The 13,886-nt window shown below is 52.3% G+C and overlaps 1 protein-coding gene across 1 annotated transcript in view; it reads right to left on the minus strand.

Annotated features, from left to right (window-relative positions):
* MTMR7 (myotubularin related protein 7) overlaps positions 1–13,410 on the minus strand; it is a 57,422-nt gene extending 44,012 nt beyond the window's left edge. The window contains exons 1-3 of the mRNA XM_027853696.1: positions 13,348–13,410; positions 13,107–13,229; positions 10,912–11,074 (exon numbers count right to left, since the gene is read on the minus strand). Coding sequence (XP_027709497.1) covers positions 10,912–11,074; positions 13,107–13,229; positions 13,348–13,410 — 349 coding nt within the window. The remainder of the gene's footprint in view (positions 1–10,911; positions 11,075–13,106; positions 13,230–13,347) is intronic.
* Positions 13,411–13,886: the final 476 nt, after the last annotated feature.

Consider the following 13,886-nt stretch of genomic DNA (forward strand, 5'->3'; position numbering starts at 1 on the left):
CACACACACACACACACACACACACACACACACACACACACACACACGGGGAAGCCTAAGAGAGGAGACCCTAATCCTAGCACAGCATGTCCTGGCAGGCCGTACCCAGGTGGGAAAGGTTTGAGGACAGACCTAGGGTCAGACTGTGTATCTGATGTCCCAGGACCAGCAGTGCTCAGGCTACCGCAATTTCTGAGAACCAGAGATTAGACAGTGGTAAGAAAAACCTTAGGATCCGAGTCAATGTGGGGAGGGAGAGATACACAGGGAGGCTCCCCCAGGAAAAGCCTCTGGCCATGGAGGCCGCATATGCACCCACACCTGCATCAGCTGAATCAGCAGCCTCAGGCGGGTTCTTCCAAAAGCAAGCATGGTGGTCCTCATCAAGTGCCTCACCCCTTGGCAGCCCACTGGCATCAGTGCCTCCCACTTCTCACCATTTGGATCCTTGAGCTTGGCTGGAATGGGAAGGTGGACCTGGGTCTTCAGGAGAAGAAAGCTGCAGGAGTTCTTTTCGGGGAGAGCCCGAGGGTCCTTCAGATGCCTCCTAAGCCTTCTCCACATGAACTGGTTAGAAATGACACAATCCCTCAATCACCGTTTTGTTTCTCTTTTGCACTGGACCTGTTTTTCCACAGGAAAGCCCTTGGTAGGTAAACTCCTTCTACCAGTGTAGACTCTCAGTTGCACTGCCATGGTCGTATTAGAGAGACCTGCCTGGACACACAGACAGAATGACCCTGGGAGGCAGGACCCGAATCTGGCTTTCTGAGGCCAGTTCGCTGAGCACCATGCCAGGCGGCCTGTACTAGATCACCATCCCCACTCCCAAAGGGACAGCCTTAGAGTTGTGGTTCCTCACAAGCCAAGCCCACATTCCAGGGGTGGCCAGACTGGCTGTAAATTCATACCAAGCCAGAGAGTATTCAGACGCTGTCTGAGCCCCCATCGGTAGTGCTCTCTTACACTGTGCCAAAAGCCAGGACGGCACCATCAAGGAGCCCTCGCCTGGTACTGCCAGTGGGTTCAATAAAAACACAAGAATCAAGAGATTTTCAAGCATTGACAGGTCTGAATCCTCTCAGATGGGATCTGGGGTCAGGAAAAAAGAAGCAGCATTTTTCTAATTACCTTTAATGCTCTAAGATCTTCAAAGGAAGAAAGTTGTTTGCTTTTAGGCCTTGCCAGGAAGGCAGGATGGTCAAGCGGAAAGATCTCTGGTTTCGTCATCGGTAGCCCTAAGGACAAAGTTTTTCCACTTCCTGCCTGTGTGACTTTGGGTCAGGTGCTTCATCTCTTTGTTATTTTGGTTTTTTGGTTTTTTAGTTTCTGTTTGTTTTGTTTTGCTAGGCCATGGGGTTAAGTGACTTGTCCAGGGTCATACAGCTATTAAGTGTCAAGTGTCTGGGGCCAGATTTGAACTCAGGTCCTCCTAACTCCAGGGCCAGTTCTCTATCCACTGTGCCACCTAGCTGCCCCCATACTTCATCTCTTTGGGACTCCTTTAAGGGGAAGAGGATTTGTGACATGAGCCAGTTCTAAAGCCTGCAGTGCTAGGACATTGCTACCCACAGCTCTTACTAGGAGGTCTCACAAATGCATTTCTAACACAGGTTTAGACCATGTGCACAGTCAGCACATGGCCTGGATGACACCTGGGGCACTCCCCTCGTCTATGCATCCCGATGGGCTCACATCCTGCTGTCTCTCAACCTACAGAAAATTGGCTTCTCTTTTATTAATTATATCTGATTTATTATATGTAATTATAAAATAGTTATATCTAATTTATTCTATGTAATTATAATACGATTACATATTAAACAATTATACTTATATATAATTTTATGTAATTATTAATTGTATATAATTAACCATAACAGGAGTGTAATGTGTAATCTCTCCACCAGGGGGTACGATCTTTTAGCTACTTCCACCCCTCTTGGTGTGGTCCAAAGTCCCAAAAGCTGTCTGGGCTGCCACATCACACTGCTGACTTACACTGAACATACAGCCCACTAAGACCCTTAGATCTTTTTCGGACCAACTGCTTTCTAACCTTGCCTCCCACATCCTGTGCTTGTGAGGTTGATTTTTTGAAACCAAGTGTAAGACTACCTCTCTTTCTCCTGAATTCCATCCTCTTAGATTCAAACAAATGCTCCATTCTAACCTCTCAATATCTTTTTAAATCCAGTCATCCAGCCAGCTTGGTGTCATCTGCACTTGTAATGAGCAGACCATTTACTCCTTTATTCAAGTCACTGATATAGAAGTTAAACAACACAGGGCCAAGCCCAGAGTCTCCATTAGAGACTTCCTACTAAAGTGGTAGTGAAGCATTTAACAACTAGTATTCCACTCTGGTCAGCCAAGAATATGATGAGAGATGGAGACAGAAAGAAAGACAGGGACAGAGAAAGACAGAGACAGACAGAGAAACAGACAGAGAGAGAGAGACAGAGAGACATAGATAGAAACAGAGAGACAGAGATAGAGACAGAGAGACAGAGACAGGTAGACAGAGAAAGAGAGACAGAGACAGAGAGACTGAGAGAGAGAGAGAGAGGCAGAGAGAGAGACAGAGAGAGAAAGCACTCTAGCAAATGTCTGGATAACCAAAGCCCCTTCTCACTGCTCTATACTGTCTTTGTGCCAGGCTTGTGATCTATTTCCCCAACCTCCTCATCCATTTCCACTTTCTGACTAGGTGGTCTCTAGTATACAGCAAAGACAAAACCACTTTTGTTTCTGACTCCTTTGACTTTAACCCAAATACATTCCATCGAGTTTTCTCTCTCTGCTTCCTGGATTTCCTTACCTTTTCTTTTCATATGCAAGGCTACCTCACCCTTACTTTTACTTATGAATAAGGAATACCTCTCCAGAGCCACAGTTCAGTTGTGAGGTTTATCCCACCAAGTCTTAGTGATACCTGCAAGGCCAAATTTGCTGCCCGAGTACCTCGGATGCCTCTTATTTGTTATAATTATTATTATTATTATTATTATCATTGGCTAGACAATGGGGTTAAGTGACTTGCCCAGGGTCACACAGCTAGTAAGTGTTATGTGTCCCAGGCCAGATTGGAACTCAGGTCCTCCAGAATCCAGGGCCAGTGCTCTATCCACTGTGCCACCTAGCTGCCCCTTATTTGTTATTTAAACCTTGGTTGTCTGTGTAGAGATATTTGAGGCCGTGAGTTTTAGGCAGCTCTTTTTTTGGGCTTTGTCCCATGATCTTGCTGTTATCTGATTAGCTCCTCGGAGGGGGCTGCCAGGGCCGGGGCAGTGTGGACCAGGCGCAGAGCACTGTGGTAGTCACCAGGGAAGATCACTGGAGCCCAGGGATTAGGGCAGAAAGGTCCGTTGAGATCAGTGAGTTCAAACCTCTGATTTAGAGGGTAGAAATCTGGGGTGCAGAGTGGGAGGTGACTTCCCCAAGGCCACACAGGCGGTAATGGCAAAGCTTGAATTCAAAGCTATTCCAGGCTGCTTCTCCAAGGCTTAAAGTCATGAAATCTTTGTGGCTAAGGGTCAATCTGTCTAAACCTCTGGCCCTCAGTTTCCTAATCTATAAAATGAGGGACAGCCTAGATGAATTCCAAGGCCCCTTCCAGCCTTAGATCTATGTTCCTATGCCCTCAGAAACCATCTATCAGAACATCCAGACAAGGAAAGTGAGGAGTGAAAAGACATGTTCGAGGTCACACAGAAGGGTGAATGGATGTGTATTTGACAGTCAGGATTCAAAGCCAGGTCTTCCCCTCCAGCCTGCTGCTTGTTTAAGGAGCCGGAAGAAGAGCTGGCATCGGCCCAGGGCACCTCTCCACTCCTTTGGATTCCGTCCCAGCTCTGATCATCTTGAACATGAGCTACCTCCCTTCCTTCTGCCCTGACCTTAATGCAAAGTTTCATAAATGGGAATGCAGAGTACACATCAATGAAAGCCGTTAATGAGTCATGATCAAGGAAGAAGGAAGCACACCGCGCGAGAAGCTGCGATATTTCCCAAATGCCATAAGGAAGATTTTGAAAAGTAAGAAGGGCAATACCAGACTTTTTTTAAAAAACCCAACACAGGGAATTCCCAAAGACTCCTAAAGAAATGTGGGGAGGGAGAAATAAGGAACTTTGGGAAAACCTGAAGGGGCCTCACAATGCTTAGTCAGCACCCATAATGAATTATCCTTGGAGTCGATGAGGAGGAACTGAGGAAGAGAAATGAATAGCTGAGGGTCCAGGGCCAGGGGCTGGGGGTGCAAGGTCACTGCCCCGCAGGCTATGACCCAAAACGAGCATGGCCGCCGTGCAGAGAGAGTAGCTTCTGTCTGTGGGGTCAGAAGCTGGACTGCGAGGGGCTGAGAAGAGAGGGAGAGGTGAAGACCATGAGGCGGTGCAGGGACCAGACTCTTTCTACGGTCTGACGAGGAGGAGAAGCAACAATGCATGTTAGCTTAGAGATGGCAAGTCCAGGAAAGGATTTTTAAGGACAGGGGAGGCCTAGGGGAAACGTGGAAAGGGACAAGCAGACTGGGGCAGGGGCAGTGCTGGAGAGGGGCTTGAAGGGATGGGGACAAGGGCACAAGGAGAGCAGCAGGCCTTGGTGAGAAGGGGCCACTGGGCCTCAGAGTCAGGAGAAAGCAGGGGAGAATAGGGGACCCCTGAGAATGGGGGCATCCTCAGTAGAGCCAGGCAGGGGCACAGTCCTCTGCTGGGAGCAGGCAGCTGACATGAACTCACCAGCTCTGGCTAGGAGACCGAGGGAGGCTGCCCCAGCATCGCCCCACGATGGAACCCCGGAGCCTCCGAGCTCACAGGGACCTCAGAGGCTTTTCAACTGAGTCACCCAAGCATCCACTCTGGGACACACTCCACACGGGGCCAACCAGCAGCCTCGGCTTGGAGCCGACCCGCGAGGGAGGAGGCATCTACCACCTCCTAGTGCAGCCCATTCCTAGCTGGGCCAGTCCTTGTGGTCTCGTCCAGCCTCAATGCTCCTCTTTGCCCCTTCCAGCTCTGCTCCTGGCCCTGTGCTTTGAGGCCAGGCAGACCCAGACAGACCCCTCCTCCACAGGACACCCCTCAGATCCCTGAACCCAGCTAACACACGCCCCCAGGCCCTCCAAACAATTCTGATGGAGCATGGCCTTGTGGCCCTTCAACTTCTCTATGCTCAGACTTTCTGTCCTTTAGTTAAAAATCAATCTTCATTGACATCTTCCACAGCACTGACATTTGCCACTGTCTGCATATTGTTTCATCTCCCTCCCTCCTAAGATGTGGGGCCTAGAAATGAGCCCCCTGCTCCAGGGTAAAGGAAGCAGGGCTCACCAGCCCCACCTCGGGACACAGCGGCGCCCCAGAGCAGCCCCAGACCTGCTTACCGCTCCTCACCCTGCTGACGCCCCGGGAGCTTCGAACCCACTTCCAGATGAACCAGTGGCTAACCTCATCTTTCCCACCTGGTGCAAGCAAGCTCAGGCTTTTGTGGGCAAGTTTATGCCTGAGCGCATGTTATCTAATCAAAGTCAGCCCGACGGGCTAGCCTAGTTCTGACTCTGTCACAGAGCGTATTCACGATCCTATCCTCCTCAGCAAATCTGATGAGCACGTCGGGTCTGCCTCTCTCCAAGTCACGGATAAAACTGTTCAGTAACCAGGGCCAAGCACAGATCCCTGGGGCACTCCACTGGAGACTTCCTGCCAGGCTGACAGGGTCATAGAGACCCTGGATAGGACTTCAGAAGACATCTAGTCCAACTGAGGCCAGGGAAATTGAGTAAAGTGACTTGCCCAAGGTCACAGAGGCAGTAAGTGTCAGAGGTGGGATCTGAACCCAAGTCTTCCTGACTCCAAGCCCAGCCTTTAGGCACAAGCTGTCCTTGGCGGGTGTGTGCTGGTGGTGCGCTGGAGAGAGGGCTGGGCCTGGAGTCAGGAAGACTGTTGTTCACGAGTTCAGTTCCGACTTCAGACGCTGACTAGCCATGTGTGCACTCTATTTGCCTCAGTTTCCTCATCTGTAAGACGAGCTGGAGACAAAATGGCAAAGCACTCGAGTGTGTCTGCTAAGAAAACTCCAAATGGGTCATGAAGAGTCAGACACGACTGAAAAATGACTGAACACACACTAGGCTGTGTCAGCCCCCAGTATAACAAGAGCACAAAATGCAGAAATCACCACAAGCCTACCTGGAGCAATGGGTGTATGCTTGCCCCGGCTGAGTCAGGAATGTATGGAATGTGTGCTATGAGGATGGCTGTGGGAGGGAAGCAGTCCAGCTCGAAGTGGCCCCTCAGAGGCCTCAAAGGGGCCAACTCAGCCCCCCGAGGCACCCCCCCAGGACACCACCATGACTGCCGGGGCTGCTCTGCTCACAAACCTTCAGGGGCTCCTCTCTGCCACTGAGGAAGGCACGTGTTTCCAGGCTTCCACCACCTGACTCCAGCCTGTCCATGCAAGTGCACCTGAGAGCTCACCTCCTTCCCCTGGAGCCTTCCAACAGACCGGCCGCTCTCTTTCCCTGTTCTCATCCCGTGTTCTTCCAGGTCTGTGTCTCTGTTCACAGTCACCGGGGCTGGAAGGGATTCTCCCCATCTCTGCCCACGGAGGTCCTTCCCAGACCTCAAGGACCAGCTGAGACTGCGCATTGTCCCAGCTCCCTCTGTGGCCACTGTGACAGTCTGACGGCGCATTCGATTCGTGTTTGGGAAGGGATGACAAGATGATTGGTGGCTCAAGAAAGACTTTTACTGAAAGCAGACGAGACCTAGGAGCAGACAGCGGTGCTGGAGGGTGGGGGGGCACAGCCAGCCCTGATCGCCAGGGCCATGGCGGGACATCAGCCATCACCCCGTTACTGAGCCAGCCCCAAGGGAGAGCTACATGGAAAAACAGGTGACTGAGCACCTGGCCAGCCTTCCATAGGACACACCAGGGTGAGGAGAAACACTGTATTTGCAGGGAATCACAACAAGCCAATTTCTAGGAAACAGAGAAAGTCCAAACTGCAGGCAGGAGCTGCTGAGGATCACCCGGCTCACTGGGACCCAGATGTTCCAAAGGCACCTCAGCTCGCCTCACAGCCCGCCCTTCTCCTAGACTTTTCTACTTCCATAGTAATAATCTTAGTTAGCATTTACATAGCTCTTTACAAACATTTGATCCTTACAACAACCCCAGGAAGGAGGCACTATTATTATGCTCATTTTACAAATGAGGAAAGTGAGGCAGGCAGAAGGCTAGCCCTCACTCAATTAGTGCCCGAGGCAGGATTTGAACTCAGGTCTTCCTGCCTCCAGGCCCAGCGCTCTACCCACTGCACCACCTAGCTGCCTGTTCTATTGAGAGCAGCACCATTCTCCCAGTCACCCAGGTTTACCACCTCAGGGTGTTACCCCACCCTTGGCCCCCCGCCACATCTAATTGGGTGCCAAGTCTTAATTGTTTTTAATATTAAAAACAAAATGTTTTTTGGTAGGTAATTTTACTTCCAAAGTGTCAATGGCATTCAAGGAGACTAGTTCATCTTCAGTAGGAAAATTCTTTTTCTTGATGGCGCCGCTGCAGGTGCCCTGGGAGCCCAGAGGAGACCTGCCGTGGTCAGATGGCACGGGGCTGTCCTCTTTCCCCCGGGGGTTCTTGGGGAGCCCAAGCCCACGTTCTGGGCTGAGAGCTGGCGTGGGGTTCTGGCACCATCACTCTGGCCGAAGATAAGCAGGGCCACGCCGGGCAGGCCAGCTGAGGGGCTCAGCGCTGTTCAGACTTGTCCTCCTCTGTTCGCTGCTGCTGACAAGTCCGTCTCACGTCGGTGGTGTATTTACCCAGGACCTGGCTCGATCCCCCCACTCTGAGCTCGGCCATCACTGAGGCTGGATGGACCACACAGCTCAGGTCCATTGGCTTAGACGACTCCTGGGCTCCTTCCCACATTCGGACCCTGATCAGATACGGATTCGTACCGATAGTCGGCCCCTGCTTCTTTAGCCTGACTCCCGGGGGCTGTCTGTCTTTGTCAATGCTTCTGTCTTTACCAGCTGTGTCTGCCCTCAGTGCTGGACACCCTCACATGGCTTTTCCACTCAACGTTCTCTGCTTTCACATTCCCATGATGAGGAACGAGCCTCCTTCCCATTGAACTTCCAATCAGCATCATCCCGTGTGTGCCGGGGAAAGGGAAGCCAGCCGCATACCACCAGCCCCAAACCCCTGCCGTCCCCTTGGACGTGTTTAACTATTTTCAAAGCAATCAGTCCATCTCTGTGCACTTCCTCCCCCACCAGCTCTCCCGAGCCACCCTGGCCTTTTCCTTTCCCAGTGCCCACAGCAGGAGCAGAAGTCCAAGTGGCCATGGCAGGGCTGGCACCGTCCTGATGGACCAGAGAAAAGGGCAGCTGCCGGTCTTAGCGATTCTACGTCCAAGACGTCTGGTTCCATCCACTTCTCTCTCCCCCCACAGCCAGCATTCTGATCCAGGCTCACATCAGCCCTCACCGAGAAGACAGCCCCAGACTCCCAAGTGGCCCCTCGCTCCCAGGCTCCTGGCACCAGATGCCAAGATCATCTTCCCAAGGCACAGGCATGACCATGTCAGTCCGCAGACTCTAAGACAAAACCCACGCCTCCTCCAGCCACCTTTGCAGCCTCGGTGGCCACTCTTCCTCCTTCCTATGCTCTAATCCAGCCAAACAAGCTTTCTCCCAGTTCCTCATATGCCATTCTCCTCTCTCCGCACCTTTGAACTGGCAGTGCCTCATGCCTAGGATGCACTCCCCTTCACCACTGGCTCTTAGAATCCTCAATTTTCTTTCAGCTCAAGCACACACAAAGGCTTTCCTGCTTTCCCTCCAACTGCCCTTCCTCATCGAAGTCCAGTGGCAAGACAAAAGTCAGGAGGATGACTGACAATGGCCCAAGATGCAGTGGGAGACCTTGGCGTCTTCCACATCTGACCAAGCTCACCTGCTTCAGCCACCTTTGTGGCCACTGGAACACATTCTTATCCTCTCATTCTGCTGGGGTAGACACCCCCCTAACTCACCAATGGGCTTGAGGCCTCAGTTACCCTCAACCTGGTTTAGCCCATCTTCCAAGACGGCTTACCAGGGTGTGGCTCGTGCGTGTTCTACGGCTTCCTGGAGCCACAGGCGAGAGCTGGGTGACAGGTGGAAACCAAAGGTGATGAGCAGCTCTGAAAAGGGCTGGGCAGTCCTCCCACCAGAGGTGCCGGTCCTCCCTGAACACCCCATCCACCCCAGTGAGAATGAGTTAAAATATCAAGCTATGAGATAGATAACACTGATTCCTCCCCATAGACCCCTCTATAGAGGTGCTGGGGGCATGAGGTTGGGGGAGGACGCACAAGGTCATGGTGGGGTTGGGCAGAGGCTGAGCTCTAGAACCCCAGAAGAGCAGCCCTCCCAGAAATAGCTTCTCAGCATCCCAGGATTTCTGTGCAGGCGCCAGTGCGTCAGGACTCCGTCTTCAACGTCCTCAAAGAGCGCTCCAAAGGGCTCAGAGGAACGACACATAGGACCTCATGACCAGCAATTATCAAGGGGAAGTCGGCCCATGGAAAGGAAAGCCCTCAAGAGTGAACCTCTGGAGAAGAAGAGAAACAATTCTGAGGAGCACAAAAAGAAGTATTGTCAAAAGAGGGGGATGAGGATGCACAGAGAACTCTCTGGTCATCAGAGGTTTCTAAAGACGTGTCCCGAAGATGGAGACAAAGGTGGGTACAAACACACACAGGTTTTAGAGTCAGGAATGATAAAGCTTAGAACGAGCTGAGGCTGGTGAACAAAGTGAAGGACGACAATAAAAAAAAACAACAAGGTTTTTGGCTCTACTGTGAAAATGGGAAGCTGGAAGAAGGCCTAGAATGTTTGCGCCAACAGGGACGGTGCTGACTGGCTACACGGCTGAGAAGGCCAAGGTGGGGCAGGGGAGGGCCACAGGACGTGGAGGCCCTTGACCGACGGGCTCAAGACCCAGAGTTGACGATAACTCACACGGGCTCGGGCAGGTTAACCTCTCTGGGCCTCAAGCGTCTTCCTGCTCTAAGGCCGTGTGATGATACCTCCAGAAAGAAGGCAGGGATGCCCGGCACACTTGGCTTTTGTTTTTACTGACAAGGAGAATGACTTTTACATTGAAACAGAGAAGAAAAATGGCCTTCCCCGGAGGAGCTGACGCCTGGGATACGCGAGCACCTCCCAGCCCTCCATGCACTCCAGCCAGCAGGGCACACGCCAGGCTGCTAAGAGGACCGGCCCTGCTGGGCTGCTCTCAGTGGTCTTGGAGAGATCCTGCAGAGAAGGACCAGTACTACAGGACTGAAGAAAGGACTAGAAGAAAAGGAAGAAAATGGAATCTGCAACCTGCACAGGCCAATGAGCCTGACTTGGACTCCTTGCAGAATGGCAGAGTGGTGGCCTCGTGGATAGAGCGCTGGGCCCAGAGTCAGGAAGACCCAAGTTCAAATCCTGCCTCACTAGCTGTGTGACCCTGGGCAAGTCATCTAACTTCCAGTTGCCTTAATCCACTGGAAAAGGAAAAGGCAAACCCCTCCAGTACCTCTGCCAAGAAAATCCCAAGTACGGTTCATGGGGTCACAAATAGTCAGATGTGGCTGAACAGCAACACCAGTGTTAAAGGGATGCTTGGCGAATGCCTAGACAAGGAACCAGTCATCCCAAAGAGCTTCCGGAACAAGTCGGCGCCTCCTAACGCTTCTCTGACCGAAAGGTCTACGGAGCGCGTCAGCACAGACAGATTTTAACAAAGCCGGTGACAGAATAGCTCACACTCTTCTTGCGGAAAAGACAGAGAAACGCAGGCCACCTGTCAGACAGTGAGGTGGGCTCAAATGTGCCAAAGCCCGCTTGCGAGCCCCCGGCCCCTCTGCCCTACCTGGCCTGGCCAGGCGGAGGAGGGAGATGTACACATCCTGGCAGTCTCGCTCCTGAGGGACCACGAGGTGTAGCACCTGGAAATTCTTGCACCGGATAAGCAGCGGGCAGCCCCCCGCCGTCGTCGCCTGCTTCTCAATGGAGGAGATCTCACTGTGCAGAATCTGGAACACACAGTCACAGGTTAGGCCAAGCACAGGGCCAACAAGAGGAAAGGCTTGTTCAGCACTTGCTGCCTTTTCGGGGAAACACCATCCTGGTTTCTAGTTGGCTTCTCCTGCCCCTTCACTCATTCATATCCCCAGCCTGGGGGCTCAGACATAGCTGGGTGATCCAGGCACCTCTAGGTCTCAGTTTCTACATCTGTAAAATGGATGGCTTAGACTAGAAGGCTTCTAAGGTCTACCCCAGATCTAGGATCCTATGAATCAGGGGCCAGGGGAAGGTTCGACTCAGGCCAGCAGGCCGTGACATTCCAGGGACCTCTGTGGTATGTGCTCTATGGGTAACCCCAAAGTTTGAGAACTCAGACATGGACTACTTAGAATGAGCTCTCAGCAAAATCAGATTTCTTGAGGCAGTGAACTCTGAAGAAAGAAGGCAGCCCACATGGTCCCTGTGACGTCGAGAATTACAGGACAGGTCTGGCGGAGAGGGGGCCGCTTCGTCATTAGCCTTTTGGGGAACAAGAGGGGGCTCTGAACCACAGCCTGGCATTGCAGGCCTTGGGGAGATGGTCTAGGACTCAGTGGGAAAGGGGGGACCCACCCCAATGACTGAGGGTTTCCTTGACGGTAACCTCAGTCTTCCTTTGGGGGAGGCAGAGGGAAGCCATAGGCTAGGACGTTCTGTGAGACCTAAGCATACCGGTCATACTCCGTGGTGAAGGCTGCCCCATACCTAATACCCAAAGTGTGCCCCAGGGGCCTCAGAGGAGATGGGGACCCTGCAACCACTCTGAGTGAAACTGAAACACGAGCCATCTCTAAGCTGTTGGGAGGTCTTCTTGAATGAACTCCATTTGGGGGGCAGTGAGCCAAAGATGGAAACTGACCCCGGTCAGTTTTCTAGCCCCTAGAGATCAGACCCAATGTGTGTGGGTCCAGAGTTCCTTGAGTGAGTGAGAGATCCTGAGCCATTGGGGACATCACAATAAAGAAACCCAATCAATGAGAGGACGTGATGGCTCCCAGGAGAGGCGGACCACAGGATCTCAGTGACGGTCCAGGCCAAAAATCACTTGGACTTTCTGTCCTCTCCACTGTTGGTGGTCAGGAGATCTGAAGACTGGAGGAGAGGAGCAGCCCACCCTCGGCCTATTCTAGAACTCCTAGGAGAAACTGAATCTGTATTCGAGGTTCTCCTCCTAACAAGCCTCCTGGGAAGGGGTCCACTTGGGCCATGCCATAGGACTTGAATACAGCTACGGACTCTGGGTTCTAGTGCCAATGCTGTGATTGGCTGGCTGTAGGTCTCTGCTGGGCACCAAGCCCCACAGGCTTGCCATAAATACACTTTCCTTGGTTGAGGGACTGCACTCACCATTTTTTCTTTGTCACTGCACTCACCAATTTTTTCCCCTCTGAGAAATGAGGAAATACTACAATGTTGAAATGGCCCATTTTCAAGACTTCTGGGAACAAACCACATGGCAGGCCTGGGCCACTAGGGCCATGTTGTGAGTCCTTAGCCAGTGACGGGGTCTTGAGTAGAAGAACACGATAGGATGGCAGACCTTTAGAAGCCCCCACGCCTAACTCTCCCTCATCTCACAGGCCATTGGGTCCAAAGACCACAGGGAAGTCATGTGACCCATGGTAAGTGGTTGGGCAGCATTTGAACCCAAACCCTCTGGCTCCAAAGCCTTTCCTTCGAACCTGTGGCTGCTCCTTGCTGCTATGCTCTGTCCAATGCATTCCCTCCGGCCTCTTCTTAGGAAGGTCTCCAACCTCACTTAACCAGAAGTGCCACGTTTTCAGTGCTGTTTGAGGATGAGTTTCCAGGACTGTGGAAACGTGTGATGTGCCCGAGTTTTTGGCCAAGTGTCCCATGGAGCTCAGAAAGACGTGGGCCTCCAGAAGATGACAAGACCAGACTTTCTCACTGGTTCACACCCTCCCCATGCCCCACCCCCGAAATGGAAATGGCAAAATGCTAACAAAACTCACTGTGAATAATAGCGCCTAACATACGCACCCAGGTCTCTTTTCTGGTTTCTGGCACGTTCTCCACAAAGATGACGTGAGAGGCCGTCAGATACAAAGTCCCCAGGGCTGGCTTTTTGGAAGACATTCGATCCATCAGACGGACATTCTCTACCTAAACAGAGAAATCGATTTCTAAGAGTCCGAACTCTGAATGGAGTGTCTGGGACGAGGGTGTCATTAAGACAAACACAAGGCCAAATATTCATGATCTGATACGCCCCCCAATGCGCTGCATCCCAAGGCCTCCCAAGCCCGAGAACTGTTCGGATGACAGCAGCCCAGGCTTTCCCCATGGAGCATCAATGTCCATTTTTACCTACGATTGAAAAGACCAACATTCGCGGCCCCCGTTGGTGCTCATTCCTCCCCTCAGAGACCAGCCCCGCTTTACCCATTACAGGTCCTGTCTGAACGCGGCTGTTTGCGCTTCGTCTTCTCTGTCACGCTGTGAACTCCTGGGGGCAGGAAACGTCTCTTGCCTTTCTCTGTGCCCCAGCAGTGGCACGGCGCCCGGTACACAGCAAGTGCCTCCTGAACGCTGGCTGACTGACTGAGGGCCCGGTGCTCCGCCCACGTAAGGACCTCAGGCCTTCACCATTATAATAGCCGGGGAGCATCTACAGAGCCTTTTTGGTAGGCACCTCTGCACATTGGCCCAGGCTTCTCCTATGCTTGGGACCGGCTTGGTTCTTGTTGTCACCCACCCCGAGCTTTCTTTGCATTCAAGGCTTGGCCTGCTTACCCTCTCCAGGCAGCCTGCTCTCCCCTT

The sequence above is a fragment of the Vombatus ursinus genome, unplaced genomic scaffold (assembly GCF_900497805.2).
Source record: "Vombatus ursinus unplaced genomic scaffold, bare-nosed wombat genome assembly UNPS02010193.1, whole genome shotgun sequence".
NCBI lineage: Eukaryota > Metazoa > Chordata > Mammalia > Diprotodontia > Vombatidae > Vombatus > Vombatus ursinus.